At 47.7% G+C, this 24,010-nt stretch overlaps 3 protein-coding genes and 1 long non-coding RNA gene across 4 annotated transcripts; 1 reads left to right on the forward strand and 3 right to left on the reverse strand.

Moving 5' to 3' along the window:
* Nucleotides 1-225: 225 nt before the first annotated feature.
* TUBB1 (tubulin beta 1 class VI) lies at nt 226-5,934 on the forward strand. The gene is made up of 4 exons (XM_035025492.1): nt 226-407; nt 3,176-3,284; nt 4,152-4,262; nt 4,386-5,934. The coding sequence occupies exons 1-4, from the start codon at nt 351-353 to the stop codon at nt 5,480-5,482; spliced, it is 1,374 nt and encodes a 457-aa protein (XP_034881383.1). The 5' UTR covers nt 226-350; the 3' UTR covers nt 5,483-5,934.
* On the reverse strand, nt 5,306-6,022 carry LOC118024016. The gene is made up of 3 exons (XR_004682979.1): nt 5,933-6,022; nt 5,662-5,719; nt 5,306-5,380 (listed from the first exon to the last, which is right to left on the reverse strand). It is a non-coding gene; the product is annotated as an uncharacterized LOC118024016 (long non-coding RNA).
* Nucleotides 6,023-9,406: 3,384 nt separating this feature from the next.
* On the reverse strand, nt 9,407-12,891 carry ATP5F1E (ATP synthase F1 subunit epsilon). The gene is made up of 3 exons (XM_035025493.1): nt 12,735-12,891; nt 11,035-11,161; nt 9,407-9,558 (listed from the first exon to the last, which is right to left on the reverse strand). Exons 1-2 carry the CDS (start codon nt 12,764-12,766, stop codon nt 11,038-11,040), a joined length of 156 nt encoding a protein of 51 aa, XP_034881384.1. The 5' UTR covers nt 12,767-12,891; the 3' UTR covers nt 9,407-9,558; nt 11,035-11,037.
* Nucleotides 12,892-13,575: 684 nt separating this feature from the next.
* Nucleotides 13,576-23,259, reverse strand: PRELID3B (PRELI domain containing 3B). Its single transcript, XM_035025494.1, has 6 exons — nt 23,116-23,259; nt 18,729-18,897; nt 17,447-17,536; nt 16,983-17,053; nt 16,761-16,863; nt 13,576-15,358 (listed from the first exon to the last, which is right to left on the reverse strand). The coding sequence occupies exons 1-6, from the start codon at nt 23,145-23,147 to the stop codon at nt 15,239-15,241; spliced, it is 585 nt and encodes a 194-aa protein (XP_034881385.1). The 5' UTR covers nt 23,148-23,259; the 3' UTR covers nt 13,576-15,238.
* Nucleotides 23,260-24,010: the final 751 nt, after the last annotated feature.

Below are 24,010 nucleotides of genomic sequence, written 5' to 3' on the forward strand. Positions count from 1 at the left end.
GAGCCCCATCACCCGGGTGTCCAGAGTCCGCCACGGTCAGGCCCACACCTGGTGCGAGACCTCCAGGCACTGTGCACAAAGGCAGGCTTTGGTCTCGAACTCTAGGAAGTGACTGGGCAATATTCTGTTTTGGGAGAGGAAGAAACACCCCCTTCGCCAGGATGACAGGCAAAGAGCAGAAGAGAGTAGAGGCTGGGCCTCTGGGCGGTGGACACACCCTGGGACCAGCTTGGTCATCTGGTCCCATCACTGCAGTGACCAGTCGTGTTGGGCCCCCACCAGTGAAGAAGGGCGGCTTTCCCAGAGACTGAGGATTCCTTGAAGACCTTACACTTGGACGCAAAGCAAGGATGCGTGAAATCGTGCATCTTCAGATCGGCCAGTGTGGGAACCAGATCGGAGCCAAGGTAAGGAAAGTTCAATTACTAGGACTAGCTTTCCTACGGTCGCTGGGTGTAGCCAACTAAGAAAATATCCTCAGTTGGCAGGGAAGGCAACAAGTCCAGCAGATCGCATGTGCTTGCTGAATACTTGGCTTCATTAACCGATGCCCATAGTGAAAGAGACACAGGAGGTAGGACAGGATGAAAGGGTTAACTGAATTCATGTTAATTTCACCACCTCTTACAGGGAAGCTTGTTTACTTTCATGACTTTAGCAATGAACTTTCATATCTAAAGACAGTCATTTGTCTCAAAACAGTTTCCTAAAGTTTGTTGGCAACTTTTTACACGATATCACTAAGATGCCTTTCCATCCCCTCCCTTGTTTATGCTGCAAAGTTTAAAAAGATCCACATCTGTTCCATTTAGTAAGCAATAGGAGATGAAGGAGGTAAACCTAGACGTTTTTGGGTGTAGTAGCAGAAATAATTAAAATACACTCTCTGGAGTATACATGAGTGTGTCCCCTCCCCACCTAAATTTTTTGTACACAATGCCTGGTTCAGTGGCCAACTCTAAGAGATGACACAGTCCAACAGGTCCCCAACCCGAATTTCAACCCTAGTTTTACACACTTGTACTAACAGCCATGTGATTGTTCCCTTTGCCATTTTGAAATTACTTTCACTAGTATGAATGGCATTAAAAATTTAATTGCATTGGGGCGCCTGGGTGGCTCAGTCGGTTAGCATCCGACTCTTGGTTTTGGCTCAGGTCATGATCTCACGGGTCATGGGATGGAGCCTCGTGTGGGCTCCGCACTCAGCAGGGAATCTCTCTCTAAAATAAGTAAATACAAATAAATAAATAAAGCTTTAAAAATTTTTAATTGCATTAAAAGTTAAATTTTAAAAATTGTGGTAAAACAGTGTAAAATTTACCATCTCCAGCCATCAGTTTTAAGTGTGCAGTTCAATACTGTTAAGTATATTCACAGTGTTGTACATCCAATCTCCCAAGATGCTTTTCCTTTTGCAAAGCTAAAAACTCTGTCCCCATTAAATACTAACTCCACATTTCCCCTCCCCCAGGCCCTGGCACCCACCCTTCTACTATCTAAGAATTTGAACTCTTTAAAAAAAAAAATTTGTATTTATTTATTTATTTAGAGAGTGTGAGTGGGAGGTGGGGGGGTGGAGAGGGAGAGGGAGAGAGAATCTCCAGCAGGCTCTGTGCCCAGCACAGAGCCCAATGCGGGGCTTGATCCCACGACCCCAAGATCAGGACCTGAGCTGAAATCAAGAGTCAAATGCTCAACCAACTCAGCCACCCAGGGACACCCAAATTTGAACTCTTCTAGGGACCTCATAGAAGTGACATCACACAGTATCTGCCCTTCTGTGTCTGGCTTATGTCAGTGAGCATTATGTCCTCAAGGCTCACCCACGTTGCAGCCTATGTCCAAATCTCCTTCCTTTTTACAGCTGAAAAATAGTCCATTGCATGGACACCCCACACTTTGTTTATCCACTCATCTGTCAGTGGACACATAGGTGGTTTCCAACTTTTAGCTATTGTGAAGAGCAAAGCTATGAAAAACTAGTCTTTTAATGCAGGTGTTTAAAACCTGGGGCAAAGAATATCACTCCTTGAAAAGAAGTTGCCGCTTTTCCGTCCAAGGTGATGAGATGTTCCTAAGTCGAACACACACAGAAGTGGGAGGCACCAGCCCCAGCACTCCGAAGTGGGAAGATAATCTGGAGGGAAGTGCGGCACAGGAAGTGCAGGGACCAGATAGGTTCTTAGCTCTTCCGCCAGCATTGTGTTGTCTGGTGCTTAGAGCCCCGGCGACTACTTATTATTTGGGGCCAAAAGAACTGTAAGAGACGTTTAGTTTGTGGTGTTACAGAACTTAAATTTATTAATTCTTTCAGACCCTGAACAGTGCTGGTAATTTACTATAGAGTCTGGTTAATGAGACCATGGCCAGAGCAGAGCCATCACTTATAAGATATGGCTGGGAAAACACCCTTGGGGATTTTAACATAAATAAATATATTTTCATTGCACTTGAATATGTCCTTCTCTAGGGCGGTGAAAGGGGCCGTCTCAGTAACTGTTTCCATATTAAGACACACAGCTGTATTAATAAATACTGTATGTGTGATTGGAAGTGTCATATGTTTCAAATAGTTACAAGAGCTGTGCATAATCTTGAATTGTGTGCATACCTGATCATGAAAAATGCACACGGCTAAAAGCTGGGCCTGGATGTCCTAGTTATGGGCTTTTTGGAAAACTGCATGAAAATAAATACCCAAGCGAAGGAGACATTATTGTGAAATCAGATAAGAATTCAGTCTATTTTCATTTAATGGTATCTGTACTTTACTAGCTTGAAGCACCTAGAAGGTGAAATTAGAAATACCCGGTCTGATGTGAATTGTAAAACGACAGCCTTAATGTATACCGTGGCCTCCATTTAATAGGAGCAAAATCCAATTTAATATTTTATGCGTTGGCATTTTATTTAAGTCGTTCAGGTGGGTACAAAACACCGTCTTCATATTCATGTTTAGTGGAGGCAAGAGCAAATTACACCGTGGAGCTGGCACTGACGAGATGGGCCTAAAGGCACGTCTGGGAAAGGGGCGGCCAGACGGACCCCTCCGGGCAGGCCCAGCAGCACTCCCTTCCTCCTGTCCCTCTGGCCAATCTGCTGGCTCATGGGTACCCACCTGCCCTTTTCTGGGGTCCCTCTGTACACTGACCTCCCCTCCTGCTGCTTTCAGTTCTGGGAGGTGATTGGCGAGGAGCATGGGATCGACTCGGCCGGGGGCTACTGCGGGGACTGTGCCTTGCAGCTGGAGAGGATCAGCGTGTACTACAACGAGGCCCACGGTAGGACGCTGTACTCTGGTCGCGATGCTCACCTGCCCCGGGAACACGGGCAGGGTGATGTCCAGGCAGCGCAGTGGGATCCCGAGACTGGCGGGTCCCCAAGTCCCGTCTAGGGCAAGGGCCCGGGGAAAAAGGCACTGAGTGGGGGCACGTGTGTTTACCCCCGCCGCTCAAGCACCACCTTTCCTGTTTAGTTCTTTTTTTTTTTTTTAAGATTTTATTTATTTGACAGAGAGACACAGCCAGAGAGGGAACATAAGCAGGGGGAATGGGAGAGGGAGAAGCAGGCTTCCTGCCGAGCAGGGAGCCCGATGTGGGACTCAATCCCAGGACCCTGGGATCATGACCTGAGCCGAAGGCAGACGCTTAACGACTGAGCCACCCAGGCGCCCCTTTTTCTTTTTTTTTAAGACTTTATTTATTTATTTGAGAGAGAGAGAGAGAGAGCAGGAACACAAGCAGGGGGAGTGGGAGAGGGAGAAGCAGGCTTCCTGCTGAGCAGGGAGCCCGATGTGGGACTCGATCCCAGGACCCTGGGATCATGACCTGAGCCGAAGGCAGATGTTTAACGACTGAGCCACCCAGGCGCCCTCCTGTTTAGTTCTTAAATGAAAACCAGAATCGCTTCCAGTAGGGGCAGGATCTCTGTCATTGACGAGACAACAAAACAACACAGAAAATGATGGAAAAAGGATTTCGAAGGTATTTTATAGATGTATGCACTTGTTGGGGTCAAGAATATTACTTCAAATGTCTTTCTTCTAGAAATACCTTTTTCCTGACGGGTATCACAAGGTTCTATTTTGATGAAACATTAACTTTTAGAAAAACAACAGTGTGCTGACTTCTTCCTATTTTTCTACGCAGGTAAGAAATATGTGCCCCGGGCGCTGCTGGTGGACCTGGAGCCCGGGACGATGGACAGCATCCGATCCAGCAAATTGGGAGCTCTCTTTCACCCGGACAGCTTCATCTACGGTAGGTGTTCCTGCAGCGGTGTCCACCCCACGCCCCGGGGGGCCGAGGTGAGGGTGCGTCCTAGTGGTGCCCTGCCTCCCGCCCCCACCGGGACAGCCCGCTAACCGGCGTCCGACCGCGCAGGTAACTCGGGGGCCGGCAACAACTGGGCCAAGGGCCACTACACGGAGGGCGCCGAGCTGGCCGAGAGCGTGCTGGACGCCGTGCGCAGCGCCAGCGAGGCCTGCGACTGCCTGCAGGGCTTCCAGCTGGTGCACTCGCTGGGCGGCGGCACGGGCGCGGGCATGGGCACGCTGCTGCTGAGCCGCATCCGCGACGACTTCCCCGACCGCATCCTGAACGCCTTCAGCGTCCTGCCCTCGCCCAAGGTGTCCGACACGGTGGTGGAGCCCTACAACGCCGTGCTGTCCCTGCAGCAGCTGGCGCAGCACGCCGACGCCTGCTTCTGCATCGACAACGAGGCGCTCTACGACATCTGCCTGCGCACGCTCAAGCTGGCCGCGCCCAGCTACGGCGACCTCAACCACCTGGTGTCCCTGACCGTGAGCGGCGTCACCACGTCCCTGCGCTTCCCGGGCCAGCTGAACGCCGACCTGCGCAAGCTGGCCGTGAACATGGTGCCCTTCCCGCGCCTGCACTTCTTCACGCCCGGCTTCGCGCCGCTCACCAGCCGCGGCGGCCAGCAGTACCGCGCGCTCACCGTGGCCGAGCTCACGCAGCAGGTGTTCGACGCGCGCAACGCCATGGCCGCCTGCGACCCGCGCCGCGGCCGCTACCTGACCGTGGCCTGCATCTTCCGGGGCCGCATGTCCACCAAGGAGGTGGACGAGCAGATGCTCGGCGTGCAGACGCGGCACAGCAGCTGCTTCGTGGAGTGGATCCCCAACAACGTCAAGGTGGCCGTCTGCGACATCCCGCCCCCGGGGCTGAGCATGGCCGCCACCTTCATCGGCAACAGCACGGCCGTGCAGGGGCTCTTCGGCCGCGTGGCGGAGCACTTCTCGGCCATGTTCCGGAGGAGGGCGTTCGTGCACTGGTACACCAGCGAAGGCATGGACGTCGGCGAGTTTGCCGAGGCCGAGAGCAGCATCCACGATCTGGTGGCCGAGTACCAGCAACTGCAAGACGCCAGAGCGGTTCGGGAGGAGGACGGAGAGGTCGTGGGCGAGGCAGAAGTGGAACCGGAAGATGGGCCGCACGAACCTCGCGGGGCCGCGTGAGCTCGGCCGCAGCCCCCCTCCCGCCGCCCTGCCGTCCCGCCCGCCCGCTGCCCACGGGCCGCGCCGCAGCCGCCCGGTGTCCGCACGCACGCACAGCCGCGGGGACGGGGGCCCGGGCGGGAGTGGGGCGCTGGGGCCTTCCGCGGGCATTCACTAGCCTTCAAGACTCTGCTACTCACTGCGCACTCTATGACCCGGTCTTCAGTGGCAAAGTGAAGTTATCGTGAGGCCCACCGCCTTTGTTGAGAAATGTCGATCGGGCAGTTGCTGCAGGCCCAGCGCTGGGCCAGGCCTCCAGACTACCCTCGAGGCCAGCCGCGTGCATGGCTACCGCGGCGCGTCCACTCTCCACCCTTTCGTGGCACCGATGAGCACGCTGGAACCCTTGCTTGGCACCCTCGCTAAGAGTCATACCCCAGCTTCTGTCATGTGCGCTGCCCAGCATCCTACCTCCTGGTGCTCGCTGGCCTCCCGAAAAGCCAGGTGACTAACTGGTACTTGGGGAGCTTGCAGCCGAGGCAAGTGTGAGTCAGCATCCACTAGTGAATCGCGTAGACCTTGTGTGCACGTCCACGTACTAACTGGAAAGGGAAAAAAGGGAGGACAGAAAACAAAGTGGCAGTGCTTTTCACCAAAATACCTGGCAAAAAAGCCCCCTCAAACGACAGGCAAAAGTCACCAACCCCAATCCTCTGATCCTTATTTCTGAATAGCTACCTTCTAACATAGATGTTTAGATACTCTAAGTTTCTTAGGGGTGTTGGTTCTGGGAATTCATTAATCACGATCTTCGGTTTTCCTGGTAAAGGCTATTTCAAAATGCCCTTTTCACTTTCATTCAGTAAACACCTTCTGAAAGCACTCGGTAGCCTCTGCTCTTTCAGAAAGGGCACCCGGTGCGCAGGGGCGCTGGGCAACCATTCAAATGCAGGAATTCGGCAGCGGCACCACCGCAGTGTCCTTCTTCCTCGCGGAGGACGTCGTCTCATTAGGGAACTTTTACAGTTCAAATTAATTTGCAGAAGTTGCCATAAATGTTTGCATGATGACACAGCTTTGACCATTACCTGAGTTTAATCTGCTCACATTACAAGAGGACCAAATACACAGGAGTGTAATCAAATCATCCATAACTTTTTAATTACAGTTTACCTATTTCTGACACACTGCATGGCCATCCCTTCCAGGGCCGTAAGGGTCTTAATGGCCTTCTAGAATTACCACTGAGCTCTTCTATTTGATCCATGGGTAGCCGGCAATGGGAAGAGGCTCCGACCCTCCCTGCAGGAAATATTTACTTGCAGGCAACTAGGTTCTCAGATCTGCGTTTGTCATCTGCAGTAAGGTAGCAGGTGGATGGACGACACTGCCTGCTCATTCTGGGAAACGTCACTCCTTCACGTGCACGTCGTGAGAAGTAACGAAAATATGTGCGCAGAGAAAACGAGGTCCTGCTGTCGGCATCGCGACAAGCCTTCTATTTACAACACTTAAGAAAAGTTTTAAACACTTCCTACTTGTGGCTCAAGCCATTAAAAACAAAAGCAGATTTATTAAGAAAATGTACCTATATACTCTCATTTGAAGTTCATAACTTCTCAGAAGCTAAAAAGACTTATGACCTTTGATGTTATAAGAATTTATACGCGCTGCTTCTAGCACTTTCCTTCTCAAATCTAAAAAGGCAATCCAATAGATACAAGGAAGGCTACAGTTCTAAATTAAAAAAAAAACCTGCTGATTTATATTACTGTCAAGATTTTTGTTTGCTCAATAGTTATCATTAAAGTACAAGGAAATTCAATTTTAAATGGCTAAATTGCTTTATTTCAGACTAAATAAATTCCTTTTCTTGGAGCCTACCCGCCCAGACTGATTAATTTGAGTAGTTAAAAATATTTCAAAATGTATCTCACCATCCTACTCTTTTGTATGGTAGAAATAAACACAAACACACACACACACACACACGAACAAAAAACCCACTAGAAACCAAAAGAAATCCCCTCAGATTTTGAGCCTATTCCTTTAGCGGTATGGTTGCCATGGCAACATTGGTCTCAGAGATAGAGACATGGGATCAGAGTCTCAGAGCTTGTCCGTTCCTTCCCTTCACACAAGAAGCCCGCAGGAGCAGAGATTAACGACTCCCTCAAAAACCACTCAACTAGTTAGTGAAATGCCCACAGCCAGGTCTGATCAGGGTCCTCTAGTCATCCAGACACAGTAGTCCTGCCAGGGGCCCAGCAGGCCTGGTACTGGAAGTTTACTTATCCCAGTATCCATTCAGGATTTTTAATCACAGAGAAAGAGGCTCAAAGAATCTTTGCTGGACAGTAAACTTGTCTTTTATTCAGTTGCTTTATCCCTTTCCCTATCACCAGCCCTGGCCCGAAGTCTCACCTTTTTTTTCTTTTTAAGATTTTATTTATTTATCTGACAGAGAGGGACACAACGAGAGAGGGAACACAGCAGGGGGAGTGGGAGAGGGAGAGGCAGGCTTCCTGCGGAGCAGGGAGCCCGATACGGGGCTCGACCCCAGGACCCTGGGATCGTGACCTGAGCCAAAGGCAGACGCTTAACGACTGAGCCACCCAGGCGCCCCCCGAAGTCTCACCTTAATTAACCTATCTCCCACGCTGATGACTTCTCTCTAGTTACCCGGCTGCAAAGAATTCAGCCCTTTGCCCATCAGCTTTGTTCGTCTGTGAAAAAGGCCTGACAGCCTCGAGATTCATTGATTCCTATCCCTGTAATGAAAGATGCTTCCCAGTACCTTGACCTTGGGGACTGAGGTGCTGACAGCTGAGGTGCCCTGACTTTAGAACAGCAGACCGGCCCAGGCAAAGAGCTCCCGGGGCCCTCAAGTGGTTACTGCCCAGTGGCCGGGCTCTCACTCCATCCAGGAGCTCCTCCTTGCCTGTCCTGGGCCAAGAATTAAATAAAACCTACAGGTCAAGTGCCCGGGGGCAGGAAATCGCCTGCAGAAGGCCGAGAACAAAGGCATTCTCTTGGGCGCCTCCTGAGCACTGCTCGGTGGCTCCCAGAACTTATTGTTAGCTTAAGTACCATGGGGAGAACTGGTCCTGGCACAGAAACCGAACTGTTTCAAAATTTCCTGTTCAAATTTATTTCTCCATTCTCCAAAACAGTTCAAATCAAGCAGTTAACTTTGCAGTGGGTGTTTTACTCAGCTGAGTGCTTCTAAGTTTGAAAGGAAGATAAAAACAAAACACTTGCAACAAGTCTTCACGCCTGAGCATTTAATGAAGAAGCGAGACACCATGCAAACACCGTGGAGCAGTTGCCAACCTCACGCCCACACCCGCCCCGCCCCCCAGCCCAGACCTGAAGGCAAGAGGTCTTTTTAAAGACTGGGCTGCAGCTCAGCCATCAACTCCATGAGCAAGGTACTGAACGGCTTGGACCCATCTCCCATGGGGAGTGCTCCCAGGACAGAGATTCATTTACAAAACAATGTCAAGCACATTTCTTGCTGAAATCCCGATATTAGCTCTTCTCCACAGGTTTTAAGTGTACAATAAAAAATGAAGACCGCAATCTAGTATTTTTTTTTCTTCTTATCTATGCTTTTAGTAATTTTTGTCATTTAGGCAAAAACCCGGCTGTGCCGGAGAACCAGGCCAGCGGGTAATAAGCCATCCGCCACGTGGCCGTGACTTCTGCAATTCAAAGATAAGGGACAGTGAGAGCCTCAACAAGAGGCTAATTTTGTCAATTGATATGAAAAAGAGAACTTTCTATCCTGAGACATTTAAAACCTCTTTTCTGTTTCCCTCTGCTCACTAGATATTAAACCTGTTTCCCCCTACCTTAAGAAACTGCAGTTCCTAAGGTCCTAATCCTCAAGGTGGGGATAGCTCCTATGAAGAAAAAGTCCAAAGGAAAACAAGAACCAACAGCAAGAGTGAACCATACTTCAATTTATTGGCATTGTCAATCTAGAACAAGACAGGGATTTTTTTCCATGCAGGGAGATCGTTTTCAATCTGCCATAACATGTACCCACACATCTTCACCTCGGAAAATGTAGCATTTCAAGCTTTAGTCAGGGTCTAGGAGGAAAGAAGAAAATGCAACAGTTGCTAGTCCTCTGTGTTTTCTTAAAAATCCAACATGAACATGGGCAATGACTTCCTTGTCACAAACTGTGTAATGTAACTTTGGTGTCACTTCACAGTGCTGATGCTGACCCTTGGCTCTTGGCTGTAAAAACTGCTGGTTCACGTGCATGGCCTTAGCCGAACAGGAACTTCCCTCCTAAGTAGAACCACGTACTCTCTGGGCTATAAAGAAACTACTCTGCCTTTAAAAAGACACTAAAAGCCCCCTGTGCTCAAGGGCTGGGAGCATCCCCTGCAGGACATACAGAGAGCAGGTCTGTTTTGTTTACCGGAGCTGGGCACTACTTCCTGACCCCAAGGACATCACAAGGTCAAGGGAGTTCGATGTGGAGTTTGGCTTGGCTCTGCTGCAGAGGCTCAGTGATTTTCTCAGCAAGCTCATTGTTAAAACCACCCAACACAAAAGCAGGTCTCGTTACTTAGAATTAGGAGATGAGATGGAGAGCCCCTAGAAAAAGGGCCACATTCAAAACACTGCATCTCCAGACTCAGTAAGATATTTACTAATTCAAAATGGAAATGAAAAGTGCTTAGGGGAGACAGCTCCAATAAGTAAAATTGCTCATAACCACAAGCTGCCAAAGGATTCATATTGATCACATTTCCTTGCCACTGCAGGTCTGACGCCTTTTTTTTTTAAAGCAAAACAAGAATATTAAATCTGAAAAACGTCTCTCTGGTATTTGCCTTGCTTATCTTTGAAATAACAATGTCAAGAAAGAGGCTTAGAGATCAAATCACTTTAGTAGTTGGGAGCGAAGAGTCAGAACTTATCAACTGTACAAAACTGTCTTTTATTGCACAGGATGTAACTCTACATGGCTCACATCTCCGGAGAAGTAAAATGAACCAAGCCCTCTGAAAGAATCATAAATTTAGCAAAGGAACAGCTGTCACTGCAGGGTCCTCGCAGATGTTCCTGCTTGATAAAATCGCAGGACCCTTGCCTGTGCTGGTAGCCCTCATGGTCAGGAAGCAGTCGTTTGTGAGAACATTAGCAGATGTGGGGGAAATGAAGACGCAAAGAACTGCAATTTGTCATGCCCCTGCACTGTTACGTAACTGCGACAGCAATTACAAAAAGTGGGGAGTTTATCCTCCAAATTATTTGATGTTGTGCAGACAAATGAAACAGGTTTAATTAAAATAAGATGGCTCTCTACCTAAGCTCTGCTAAATGAGCTGAAAATCAATGGGCCAATTACTTCTGCTTGTCAGGGCCCGAAACGAGATTCTTTTACGCTGCCACAGGACTCCTATCACCTGTATGCTTTCAATTATTACCCACTAACATCTGAATGTACTGACTGACCAAAAAAATGGACAGAATTCAAAACTAAAATTACTTTGTTTTGAAAGCGTTCTAAGAACTTCAGATGCAAGCCTTCTAACAAATCAGTAACTTACAGATTACTCCTTTTTCACTTTCACAATTTTTACGGTGCTGCTGGAAGTCTTCTCAGCATTTGCTTTGAACTCTGCCTTCAGTGCATCTCTCACTGCTTTTGCACAGATCTGGGAGTATCGGATATAGCTGGGAGGAAATGAAAGATGATATAAAGTTAATTATCAATGATCCAGCCAGACTGGTCGTGGTTTTTTTTTTTCCCCTTCCCATATTTTAAATTTTGGTTTGATTTGTACATTATAGTGGAACGGGATTTAAAAATGACTAGTGACAGAAGCAATCTACACAGAGAAAAAGACCAGAAGGAAATGTACCAAAGTCTTAGCTGGTATTAGGATGGGTAATCTTTGGTTTTTCTTCTTTATACCATCTTCTCTCTTTAATACATGCTAATTTAAAATAAAAGATTCAGTGATTTTTAAAAATCCCACAGCACAAGAAATAGACCAAAATGTTATGAGAGGCTGTAAGTGATGTTTCCCATTTCTCTACTTAAAATTTTTTCTTATACTATTCTTACAAGGTAAAATACATACAATTAAAAGAGAAAAAACTATTTTGAGTTCAACAATTCTTCCTGATTATTTAAAGGTTTCCTTGAGAATATTGGATTTTGTTTCCCAAGTCTGCCACTGAAGATGCTTCCCAATCAAGGTTTCTAAATGAAACCAAAAAGTCCTTACAGAACATCCTTAATTCTAACAAAATATCTAACAGCCTGCTTCCTGTTTGGTAGATGGACTCCCATCAACATCTTATTTTCCAAAAAATGTCAGCTCACTTTCTACACTTTTTGAAAACAGGAAGGGGGGGGAGTGCTGCTGTCTATTTTCTCATGTTTCAGATTTGTGTTTTTGGGCCAGAGGCAGGCGTTCCAATGCCCCCTCGGGTGCTGACTAACTGGGTTGACCTTCAAGGCTGCTCAAGCTTTTCCGCCACTTTATCCACCTGTGGAGACAAGAGAGTAAAACAGGAGGATACCGGTGCCTGCCCCACTGACGGTGGGGAGGAGTGACAAAGCAGAGGCCGCCACACCTACCGCAGAACAGGTGCTCAGGAAATGGTTCCCGGTCCGGGGACCGCCGACCTCCCCACTGGACAAAACTGCCTGACCTCACAAGGCAGGACGCTCGGGCTGCTCAGCTGTCCCAGGCAGGTGCACCGCCCCGCCCCCCGCCCGAGGAGGAGCGAGACTAGTCAAGTCACAGGGATGCCCCCCGCGCGACGCCGCCAGGTGCGAGGGGTGCGGGGCGGCGCCCCGGCGCCCCCGTCCCTGGCGGTCGTGTCTTCGACGGGTTCCACTCGTGAGCTTCCCGAGCCGCCCCCACCCGCCCTCTGTGCGTGAACCGAGGGCCTCCTCCCCTTCTACCGGGAAGGCAGCCCGACAGCGACGGGAGTCGGGGTGCAATAAAAACCCGTCTGTGCTGGACACGAAGGCCCGGGGTGCGGGCCGGGGTCACACACGCAGGGCCCAGGCCCGGGGCTCCGCGCCCCGCTGGGGAGGGAGGGGGACGAGGACCTGGCGCAGCGCGCGGCGGGGGCCCGGCCACACTCCGCAGGGGGGGCCCGCCGCCCACGCGGCGCGCTCTCGAGGCGCCCCCGCCCCCCGGGCGTGCGCCGCCATCTTGGGGCCGCGCTCCCCCAGCCCCGACGCCGGGCCGCGCCGCTGGCTCCCCACACCCCCGAGGCGCGGGTCTACCTGAGTCCAGCCTGTCGCCAGTATGCCACCATGATGTCGCGAGAGCGGACGCGTCGAGTCGAATCGCGAGGACGCCTCAATGTCGGCTCGGCGCACGGCCCAGCGGCAGGAAGGTCAGGCCTGGGAACCGGAAGAGGCGGGACTCCGGGCCTGCCAATCTCGCCGCCTCTTGCCCCGCCCACCCTCCCGAGCAGCCCCTGCTGCCGCGACGCCGGGAGCCAATGGGGGCGGGCGGCCGGGGCCTCGGGTGCCAATCCCCGGGCGGGCCGGCGGGCCGCGCCCACCGATTGGCTCCTCGGGCGCCCCGAGCGCGTGCCCCGCGGGCTTCCGTAGTACCCCGGCGGGGCGGCGGGGGCGAGAGGGCAGCTGGGGGCCGCGCGGGGCGGGAGCCCACCCGCGGCCCGGGGCACAGCGGAGCCCCGGCGTCGGCGCGGAGCACTTCGCCCCCTCCCCCGGGGGCAGTGGGCAAAAGCGGACCCGGCCCAGACAGCGCGCGGGCAGGGGCGGGGGGCGGGGGGCGCGGGCCCGGGGCGCAGGGGCGCCTGTGCACACGGAGCCGTGACTGAACAGAAACTGAGCAGCAAGCACGTCGCTACAAGAAGTTTTCAGAAACTAGAAACCTAACTTCCATCTTTAATGCTAGATGGGGTAAGCCGCCCCCCAGTCCGAGGGGGCCCTGTGAACACTGTCCCAGTTCAGTCCCCCCAAATGCATCTACTTGCCGCCCACGGAGATTTCAGTAGGTAAAAGCCACAAACTACCAGCTACTTCACTACACTGGAAAATGAAAATTTCTAGAATTTTATCATTAGGTTAGAATAAAAAAAAAACAGGATAAAAATTTGTTTAGAAATCTTTTTATCATTAGAGCATTACACCTTTTTCAGAACAGGTATAATTTACAGAAATTATACAAGGCAACTTTTTATCAAAGATCAGTATTTCCTACGTTTTAACTGAAATGTTATTTCATTTGTAAGAACCATCTCCGGTTACAAAAAAATAGTCAAAAACCTTACTGGATTTAAGGTGCTTTTACAAATGTCCTAAGAAGTCTTAAGCTAAACAACATTTTAAGTAGAAAAACACTAATTTTTAAATAGTCTGCTATACTATTTCTGTGGTTTATGTACATATACTAACTGGTTTCTTTTACAGGAAACCTGATGAGTCTATTACATTAGCACTGTTAAGATAAAGGCAAGAGCTAATCACCTTTTAACAAAAATACTCTGTATGCAACAACTGCAAGTATCAAAGATGGTATTTACTGGTCATTACCTGCCTGCTACAAAATATGGAATACATTTACTGGATTGTTTTTCAGATTGCAGCTGCCCCTCAGCATCCAAAACAATTGATTTCCCACAAATAAAAGCTGCAAAGCAATTCACATAGTGGTTGGTTTAGGTCAATGCTGCTTTTCTCATTATTATTCTTTTTTTTCTTCCCCACCGCCCCCACCCCCCGCAGTTGCACCGTATTATTAAAAACACTAAGTACCTGGGATTTGTGCTTCAGAAAGACATCGTTTGAGTAATTTCAAATGACGTACAGCTCTTCATGTAAAAAAGATGTTTTGTGGTCACAATTACTTCAAAAAGTAATTATATTCAAATAACCTGACATATCATGCTTTAGCAATTACAGAGCCATGATTTTGACACATGGCAATTTATAAGTTAGGCAAATGTGAAATGCTAAAAGATGTGAACAGCTGTTCTTCTGTTTAAGTTTAGAGTGCTGCAAAATTCCAGTAATGACACTATTTTTTCAGTGAACATCACCAGCCCACGGTATAGCATACTAAGTCATAAAGTACAAATCCAAGGAAGGTAATACCTTTCCTAAGTTACAAAACTTTGGCAAATTAATACAGTACTCTTTAATACGTTAAAATCCTTTTTTTGTTTGTTGGAGTTATTATTTTAGTGATAATTTTCATTCCAAAAATGTCATTTAAGTACCACAACAAAACACTGGTTTTTAACAGTGGTTTATAGCAGAACAAGTTATTTTATACAAATTGTCTTTTCAAACTATAATTTCTCCTTTTAAAGAGCATTCCCTCGTGCAAGTTCTTGCAGTTTACCATAGCAGGGTAATTCTATGTATTTAGGTGGCTCTGCTTTGTTCTGGGGTTGGTCCAAAGCCAGGTAGAGTTCCAATGCATGAAAAGCTTTACAATTCCACCTTAAAGGAGATTTTAATATGCCAATATGATTTTCCAAGTACTTTTCAAAAATTGTTAAATTTTCACATAAATACTGGAATCCTCAAAATCAGATGGTCATTTCAAACAATACTACTCTCAGATGATCCCTTTTATTTAGAAACCCTGCACCCTCTTTGTTTTGATCATAAGTCCTATAGCTTTTCTTCAGCTTATTAAAAAAAAAAAAAACTCTACCTAAAATATAGTTTTATTTTTTTAAATAACAAATAAATATATTGCCAGTTTGCAGAGACCTGGGGGTGTGGATGTTGGGTACTGACTTTCATCCTCATTTCTCTACAAATGCGGCCGCCGCCATCGGTGTCCTTATGCTCCCTCTTGCCGAAGCCGCCAATTCTTCAATCTCAGCATTTAATTTATGTATTACCCATTCCATTGCTTCTCGGCCCTTAAAAAAATCCAACACATCTATTGTTACCAAGTGAGAGCAAAGGCACGTATCAAATAAATGGCACATCAGGAAGTAACAAGGGGCTTCTACAAGTATAACTAAACCTCACTAGAATGGATTGTTTTTGTCCTTATTTTTCTTTAATACTATTTACCAAATATCAAATGCCTTGGCCAACTGGAAGTTGATCTATAAACTCATTTTTCTTTTGCATGCAAAAGATGTTATCAAAAAATCTCAATTCAGTGATTGTGATCATTTCCTTATTTCTGATTAGAGTGGTCCCTTCTTGGGGGATCAAAAGGTCAAACCCAGTTTTTTTTTTTTTTGGTCCGTCATTTTAAACCAAAATCCTGTATGAGGCCCTGGAAGATCTGGTCCCCAACTTCCTCTTCAACCGTTCTCTCCTGGTGCCTAATGCAGATCCTTGAGGAAATGAGAAGCATTTCCTGCTTCCTCTCTCAGGGCCTTTGCACATACAGCCCCTCTGCTGGAGAGGCTTCCTGGCATACCCCTAACAACCAACGCGCCCCTCATTCAGCACGCAACAGAACACTCATGAAATACTTTTATCTCTGTGTGCTTTTCCTTTCCCAATGACGTGATTAATGTTGCCTTTCTCTTAGTTCCACGAGGGCAGGGACCACGCTTGTTTTGTTCCCTACTGTATTCCTAGTCTAGCCTAGCACTTCCTCTGGTACAGAGAAGTCATCTATAAGATCTTTGGACTGCTGAATAATTATATTAAATGTGTTATAATAAAGTGCATTAAGTATCTCTTTCTCTAAACTTAAATTGTTTTAAATCATGCATTCTCCAAGGGGCAAAAATTAGTTGGGGGTGGGGAGAGGTGGAAATATCTCACTCTTTTTATGTACATAGCACATTTATTCTTTCATCCATCTATCCATGGTGTTAAATACTTTCATGTGGTGGTGGCTGTTAGAGAAAAAGGATGTCTAAAACAAACCTGGGGGTTACGGGGCAGAGGGGATAATGAAGAAGGTTGAGAATTGGTGTTTTAAACAATGGCACACAGTGACATTATCACCAAACACTTCCCACATGCTGGGCCCTGGGCACACGCTTTCCATATATTATCTCATTTACTCTTCATGCCCAACCGGTAAGATGGCTAACTGATCTCTACTTCACAGATGGGAAACTGAGGCACAGAAAGGTTAACTTAATTGTCCAAGGTTGAAAGGCTGGTAAGAGTTATGGCTTGCACTTAAATCCCGGGGGTGCTAGACCCCAGAGCCTGTGCAAGAAACTGCCTATATGGATTCTCACTGCACTGCGGTTGAGAGTCAGTTTGCCAGGACAAACACACGTTCAGTACTAAGCTCTTTCAAGACAGGAAACCCAGGAATAACGATTAGGGAGCAGCCTGACTTACTTTATTAGCATTTGAAGATATCGTACTGGCCATTAGTCCTTCAAGGTAACTGCTGAGACTGACTCCTTTCACAGTGATTATGGCTTCTTGAGTCAGAACAGTTCTGGAACAGAACACATTCACACAGCTTCAGAATGACCTTTCATTTTTTAAAAGAAATATCTGATAAAAAAAAATTAACACACTCGGTACAAGAAGTTTGTCAAAACATTTTTTACTCACTTTTCTGGGTCCTGAGGATGTGGTTTGTATATAAGTCTCTCATCTACTGAAACCATATTTGTAAATGAAATCTACAGAATGAAAAAAAAAAAATCAAATCATTTTGGAAACCAAGATGAAAAACATTTACAAAATTAATTCACAAACCAAAATCTTGCTAGGTAAATATACAAATAACAAATAAAGCACTTCGGTATTACTGCAAAAACAGAACTTAAATTTCACTATTCACTGCTTCCTTTTTATTATAAAAATAATAAATACGACAAAAGCATTACAGTAGTAATATGCACATGATCCCAAATTCATGCTAATGGGTGCTGTCCCCTGGAAACAAGAAGTAGCCTCACTGCTCTAGTGAGGAGCAGGAAAGGACAATACAGCATATAATCACCTGTACATCAACTATAGAAGAGACAAAAATTATTAGTTTAAAATCAAAACAAAAGGGAGCCCACACTTACATTAGTAGATTTAAGTTCCATTGTCTTCTCTACAGGATCAACTACAGAATGTTCCTGCACGTATGTTTTAGTTCTTGCAGCACCAATAAGCTAAATAAAACATTTACAATTAGTAATCAGAGGAAGAGGGATTTCTTAACAAGTGTATCAATATTTTATTTGAAGGTAAAAATGTGTTAATATCTTGAACCAAAAAATCTGTTTCGTAAAAAACAGGAGGAATCAGACAAGGGTCAGAAAGGAGGCCCGTTGGAGGGTAACGGGAATTCACACACCATGAATGAGATGAGACTGCCAGATACAAAAACCCTTCCCAGAGGCAATTATCGACCAGCCCAGGGAGAACGCCTGCAGTATAAAGCAGACACGGAAACCGCCAAGGTGTGACAACGGAGCACTGAGCCTGAAATATGGAAATCAGAATATTTGGGTAAACATGGCATCTGGAGAAAGGAGAGCTTGAGAATATCTGTCAGTATTTTCTTAGAGCAGTCTGAGGGAGAGGGTGCTGCGGCCTCGTTCTCCAGACAGAAAAACGGCCATCGCATGATGGAGGATAATACATCCTATCCAGCATCACTCCTGTGCACGAACCCAAGCCAACCCCCTGACCTTGCTCATTTCTGTGTCCCCACTATCTAACGCAGTGGTTTGTGCAAAGGAAGCAATCAGGACATTCCTGCTGAAAAATGTGTCCTTTAGTTTTCTGAGTGGACCTACCTTCCCCAACTGAGTGCTTATTATACCAGTTCTCTCACATTGTAATCATCTGGCACTCCAGTTTCTTGCTGGTTAAATTGGCTCATTAAAGCCTGATCACATGTAACTGAACAGAATTCTGTTTTTCAATGCATGGGGAGGAGTCTCAAACCTCGGAACAACTGTGGCACAGCAGAGCCTGAGAACACGCTCCTCAACTAGTGTCATGACCCACCACTGACCACAGCCACTGTCAGCTAACCATTGCCACCAGCCCATGGCTTCTAGCTCTTACTACTGGTCTGAAGTGGCTGGCAAAGCAGGAAAAGCAGAACAGAACTCCTTTTAGATTACAGAGCATTAGCTGGCTTCCTTCAGAAGGTTTTATCAGGCGCCTTCATGAAGACTGTAATAATATTTCCAATTCATTATACACTCATAACTCAAGTTTATTATAATACAATTTGAACTGATGCAAAAATGACATTCAGAATCGGCTCCCACAACCTATTTGAAATTATAATGTGGTTTAGAAAACTTCTCTACAGCAGTCACATTTCCACAGGAATAAAGACACACTTACAGATTTCACAATGGAAGGCAGTCCCCACTCTGTGCTGAGAAGTCTATGGCTGTGCAACTTTCCAGAGGGATCTATATGTCTGTCCAACACATCAACTCCAACCACGCTTGGGTTCATAGGGTTTGGGTATTTCTGCATTGCAGCTGTCGTAACAGTTTCCCATGGGTGGCTGCCGACATGAACCAAAAACCAAACATTTGAAAAATATGCATATAAATTGTTTTTATAACCCATCAAATCACTCTTTACAGTTGAAGTTTAATTAATTTAACTAGGGAAAATTATTTCCTGAAACACTGACTAAAAGATGACTTGGGGAGCTCAATCTACATTTTGAATATGTATAGAATTCAGTATTTTCCCAGCACACAGGCTATATGGTACAACTGAGGTCTATAAAGATATAAATAGCCTATAACACATTAGAGAACTGTTTCTTAAACAATCTTTCCTATTTACCCATGTTCACTTTCACATGTAAATTTTGTTTCTAAGAATCACTGATTCACAAAAATGTATTTTAAAAAATATGTTCTATGAAAACAAGCAGGAAGAATTGTTATTACTATACTGTTTGTTCTTTTATCTGGCCCCAGTTCCATAAAGCTATAAAGATGTAACAAGAGTAAAATTCTTTTAGGGATTACAAAAAGATCCAAAGTATTACTGATTTAAATACTATAAATTAAAAAAATATTTTTCTCTATATTAAGGTAATAAGTAACAGTGGCCCCTCCAGTCAATCTTTATCCATTGCTTTCCCCAAAGGAGTGATTCTGATTTGTTTTGAAAAGTCACTCAATACCATCAAGTGTTTTTAAGGCGCTTCTAATATACTCTTTTCTAATGTTCTCTCTTAATATTATCTTCTTGAAAAAGCCCGTGTGCTTGGATGATTCAAAATGTGATGTACATTTGTTCACTTCTCAACCTGTGTGAATAAGATGCTGGTACAAAAGCCATACTTTTCAAAAGAGCCCCTTATTAACGACAATGAGTATTAGAGGTGATTGAGCCCACCTGCAGTCTGATGCTACCCTATCTGCGCTCTTGTCTTCGTTGAAAGGAAAAAAGAGATCTGGAGATAATGTTTCAAACCATACTTACTGATAAACCACACAGCATTACTTTTTATTTTTCCAAAAGCAAAATAGGTAGGCCATTAATCCAGTTCAACTTTTCAGAGAACTAACCCTGACAACTACTTCTTGCCAATAGAAGGAAAATCTCAACACCATTCATTTCCCAGTACCCTGGACAACCAGTGACATTTTTAATGTTTTCATCATTTTTGCTATTATATAAATGAACCTCATTCTGTTTTTAATCTCAAGCCTTATTCAGCAATCAATGCAGGTACATAAGGGGAGCTACTTCATAAATCTAAACAGTCCCTACAAATAGAAGTGATACAGGTCGAACACTCAGACTGTTACCAAGGCAACTATCTAAAATGAAAATCAGATGAACCCTGTCCCTGTCTCCATCTAGTCATATACCACGGTTATCTGGCTTCCTTGCACTTATCTCTTCCCCCCATCCCCTCTAAAAAATTAATAATTGCATACAGCTTCGGGGTGGTTATGTATTATTTGTAATATAGTCCTTCTTTACTCTGAGCCAACTCGAAAACACTGGTGTTGACTTAACTTGAACTAAGACTGCTTTACGAAACATAATTAACTCAAACATTACAAACAATGCAATGTTAACAGTCTTCCAGCAATTAACCTGAACCCTAATAATGTAATCATGCGAAAAGACCTCACACTGGAAGACTCTCAGAATGGCACGAAAGGGCAGGCAGAACCTCACCCACCTGCCTGATAGCTTCACCTAGAAAATGAGGTGGGTGGACATTTAGGTATACTTAACTCCAGCCAGGCAGCAACGTCTTGATTAATCTACTGATATGTAACCAATTCGAAGAAGAGTGCTGGCACATAGTGGGCATTCCTATTTGTTGAAGGAATCAATGAATGGCTTCACCTGGATGCCAACTATATGTGAAGCCTCAGAAGGAAGTGCTGAACATATATGGGTAAGACAGAATGATGACTTTGATGTTGTAGACAGTAACGTCCTTAAGACATGAAACACTTGGCAATGGTAGGATTTGTGAGGGGAGATGGTAACTTCCATTTCAGGACTGAGTTTGGGGAGTCCACAGGACATGTGAGCTGGAAATAAGGATTTGAAGTTCGAGAGAGGCTGGAGCCCAAGGTACAGATTTGGGTGTCCTAAGTACGTATGTATCAGCTGGGACCCTGACTGAAAAGCCCAGATTATTTGGGGAGAATCAGGATCACGGCTGCTTCTTCCAGGACACATCCAGCATTTGTTTGAATATGTCTATCTTCTGGGAGGAGGATCCCAGAGCTTTCATCAAATCTCAGAGACGTCTGTGGCAAAAAGATTAAGAATCATTGATGAAATCCAAGACAAGAAGGCCACTAACAGAATCTCCTTGAACATTCACACTGAAGGGGAAGAGAGGGAAACACTGAAGAGAAGAGCAGAAGTGGAGGGGTAGCAGGGAGAAGAGTGTTAGGGAAGACAGAAGAACGTTCTAAGGAGATCAAAGTTCAAAGAAATGGAGCACTGAAATCCGGAAGAGGATTGCCAGCAAGAAGCCACCTATGATCCCAAGGGTTGAAACAGAGTAGTAAAGACTGTTACCAGGTAAAGAACATCAAATTTACAGAAAGACTGCAAGCATTATGGAGAAAGGAACCTTCCCTCTGATTTTAATGTTCTGTACTTCCCAGGACCCCATGGACTCTTGGATGTGTCTGATTCACTGAGTATGCAAAGAGTTGACTTCTTTTAAAACTGCCCTCGGGAACATGGTTTAAAAAAATCAAATGGTTAAGCTAAAACATACTGCAGAGCTATAAAAATTAAAACAGTGTGGCAACAACAGCAAGATCAGCAGAACAGAGCAGAGGGCTCAGAAATGGATTCAAGGGCGCCTGGGTGGCTCAGTTGGTTGAGCGACTGCCTTCGGCTCCGGTCATGATCCTGGAGTCCCTGGATCGAGTCCCGCATCGGGCTCCCTGCTCAGCGGGGAGTCTGCTTCTCCCTCTGACCCTCCTCCCTCTCATGCTCTCTGTCTCTCATTCTCTCTCTCTCAAATAAATAAATAAAATCTTTAAAAAATAAATAAATAAAATAAATAAATAAATCTTTTTAAAAAAAATGTAATTGTTTAGGGACGCCTGGGTGGCTCAGTCGGTTAAGCGACTGCCTTCGGCTCAGATCATGATCCTGGAGTCCCGGGATCGAGTCCCGCATCGGGCTCCCTGCTCAGCGGGGGGTCTGCTTCTCCCTCTGACCCTCCTCCCTCTTGTGCTCTCTCTCTCTCAAATAAATAAATAAAATCTTTTAAAAAAAAAAAGAAAAGAAATGGATTCACGTGTCGATCACAAGAGTTTAGGCCGAAGGTGACATTTCAAATCAGTGACAGGAGGGCGCACTGGCCAAAGAAGAGTGCTTCCCTCGATTAACTATTAGGATTAACGGTTTCTTTGCGCAAAAAAAAATGATACGGCTGCTTATACGCGTGGTTCGTTTGTATATGGAGTCATGGGCCCAGAAGGAGAGTCCATTCCCAACATCCAATTAATTGGTTTGAGGCCTTCCGTGTCACCAAGAAATTCTTCTAACCAAGAGATGTCCCTGAGCGTGGCCTCCAAGTCATGCTCCGGTGGCAGGCCCGCACGGCGCCACCGTCTTCCGTGTCTCCCATAAACATGGGCAGCCCAAGGTCACACAGCGTGCTGGAACCAGAGCGGGACCTTGGGCTCCAACTGTAGCGAGGCTCCGCTCCTCAGGTCCTGCGCTGCCAGAGAAGTTTCTCCTCCTGGTCGCCTGAGCTCACCCGGGAAGACGCTCCCCCCAAAGGTGGCGGGGCGACCAGACTCCCGACGACGCCCACGCTTCCTGCTGGCATCCGCGGGTCCCGTCCCACCCGGTCTGGCACAGCCGGAAGTGGCACGCAGGGGCCTCTGCCACCCCGAGTGCAGTCGAGGACCTCGTGCCAGGCGAGGCCCCACCAGCCCGGGGGACCAGCCCGGGGGACCAGCCCGGGGGACCTCCCCGGGGGCCAGGCTGCCAGTGCCCGTCTCTGGACCCCCTGCCAGCCGGGGCGGCGGCGAGGCCTCAAGTCCCGCGCTCTCGCCACCGCCGGGGCCGCAGACCTCGCGTCCCCGCCCCTCCCCTCCCCCGGACCCCGTGGGGCTGCGGCCTCGCTCCCCCGTCACTAGGCCCGACGCCTGGAAGCTTCCCGAGGGGCGCCCCGGCCTCGCCACGACTGGGGCCCGAACTGCCCGCCCACTCTGCACTTGCCCCATACGCCCCGCCGACCTGCCCCACGCCCCAAACTTACTCAAAGACGTGCTCTGAAGCCCAGATCTTCATGACGCCGCCAGCCTGCGCGCTGTCCGGCAGGCGCTAGGGGACAACGAGGCAAAAAAGCCACACTTGCCCCCGCCCCGCCCCCCAGACACCCGGCCGGCCGCGCAGCGCGCACGCGCCGTCGGGCCCGACGCGAGGGACGTCCCGACGCGCTGCCCCACGCCCTATCCCGGCCCGGGTTTTGCCCCAGCCTAGCGCGCGGCGCAACGAAACCCCGCCCCTTAGCGCCGGGCGCAATGCGCCGGCGCAGTTCCGGGGCAGCGCCCGGGGCCGCCGGCGTGGGCGCTGTGCTGCGCAGGCGCGGTACGCGGCCGGCTGCCCGCCCCCTCGCGGGCGGCGCCGGCAGCGCTGACCTCTGCACAGAGTTGGGCCGGCCCAGAGGGTTCCCGGGCGCGCTGGCCATGCCTTCCTCGCGTGCCGGTTCCGTTGCGTTGCCAGGCTTGTAGACGGGTTCAGTGGGCGGGTCCAGTAAGCCCGCCGACGCGGACAGTACTGTGCTGTGTAGTTGAGCAGATGCTCGTGGCGCCTCATTAGAACATTCCTACCAACTCTTGTCTTAACGTGGACTGTGGGTCCCCAAAGTTACCCAACCAACCGGCCACCTCCTGTCTCTATTGAGATTGTGGGCATCCCAGAGTCATCCAACCAACCAGCCACCGCCCGTCTCTACCTGGACTGTGGGGGCCCCAGAGTCATCCAACCAACCAGCTGATCAGCTCTGTGTTCACTCCTCTCGCCCTCCCAGCAATTATGACCCTGGGTGGGTAGAAGACGTAGACACAGAGAAACGAACACCAGACCCTGAAATCGATGCCCAAATGAAGGGTGTCTTAGGAAGCATGGGTGCTAGCTGAAACAGATGGGAA

The sequence above is a fragment of the Mirounga leonina genome, unplaced genomic scaffold (genome assembly GCF_011800145.1).
Source record: "Mirounga leonina isolate KUSES-001 unplaced genomic scaffold, KU_Mleo_1.0 Mir_195, whole genome shotgun sequence".
Taxonomy (NCBI): Eukaryota; Metazoa; Chordata; class Mammalia; order Carnivora; family Phocidae; genus Mirounga; species Mirounga leonina.

Bases quoted from the DNA above. Each gene is read 5' to 3' on its own strand.
- ATP5F1E (XM_035025493.1), bottom strand. From the start codon at position 12,766: ATGGTGGCATACTGGCGACAGGCTGGACTCAG. The intron at 11,162-12,734 runs GTAGACCCGCGC...ATTTCCTCCCAG, and splicing joins TGGCGACAGGCTGGACTCAG to CTATATCCGATACTCCCAGA.
- TUBB1 (XM_035025492.1), top strand. From the start codon at position 351: ATGCGTGAAATCGTGCATCTTCAGATCGGCCAGTGTGGGAACCAGATC. The intron at 408-3,175 runs GTAAGGAAAGTT...TGCTGCTTTCAG, and splicing joins GGAACCAGATCGGAGCCAAG to TTCTGGGAGGTGATTGGCGA. The intron at 4,263-4,385 runs GTAGGTGTTCCT...CCGACCGCGCAG, and splicing joins CCCGGACAGCTTCATCTACG to GTAACTCGGGGGCCGGCAAC.
- PRELID3B (XM_035025494.1), bottom strand. From the start codon at position 23,147: ATGAAGATCTGGGCTTCAGAGCACGTCTTTGA. The intron at 18,898-23,115 runs GTAAGTTTGGGG...TCATGTCGGCAG, and splicing joins GCTTCAGAGCACGTCTTTGA to CCACCCATGGGAAACTGTTA. The intron at 16,864-16,982 runs GTGAGTAAAAAA...GTTCTGTTCCAG, and splicing joins CATCCTCAGGACCCAGAAAA to AACTGTTCTGACTCAAGAAG.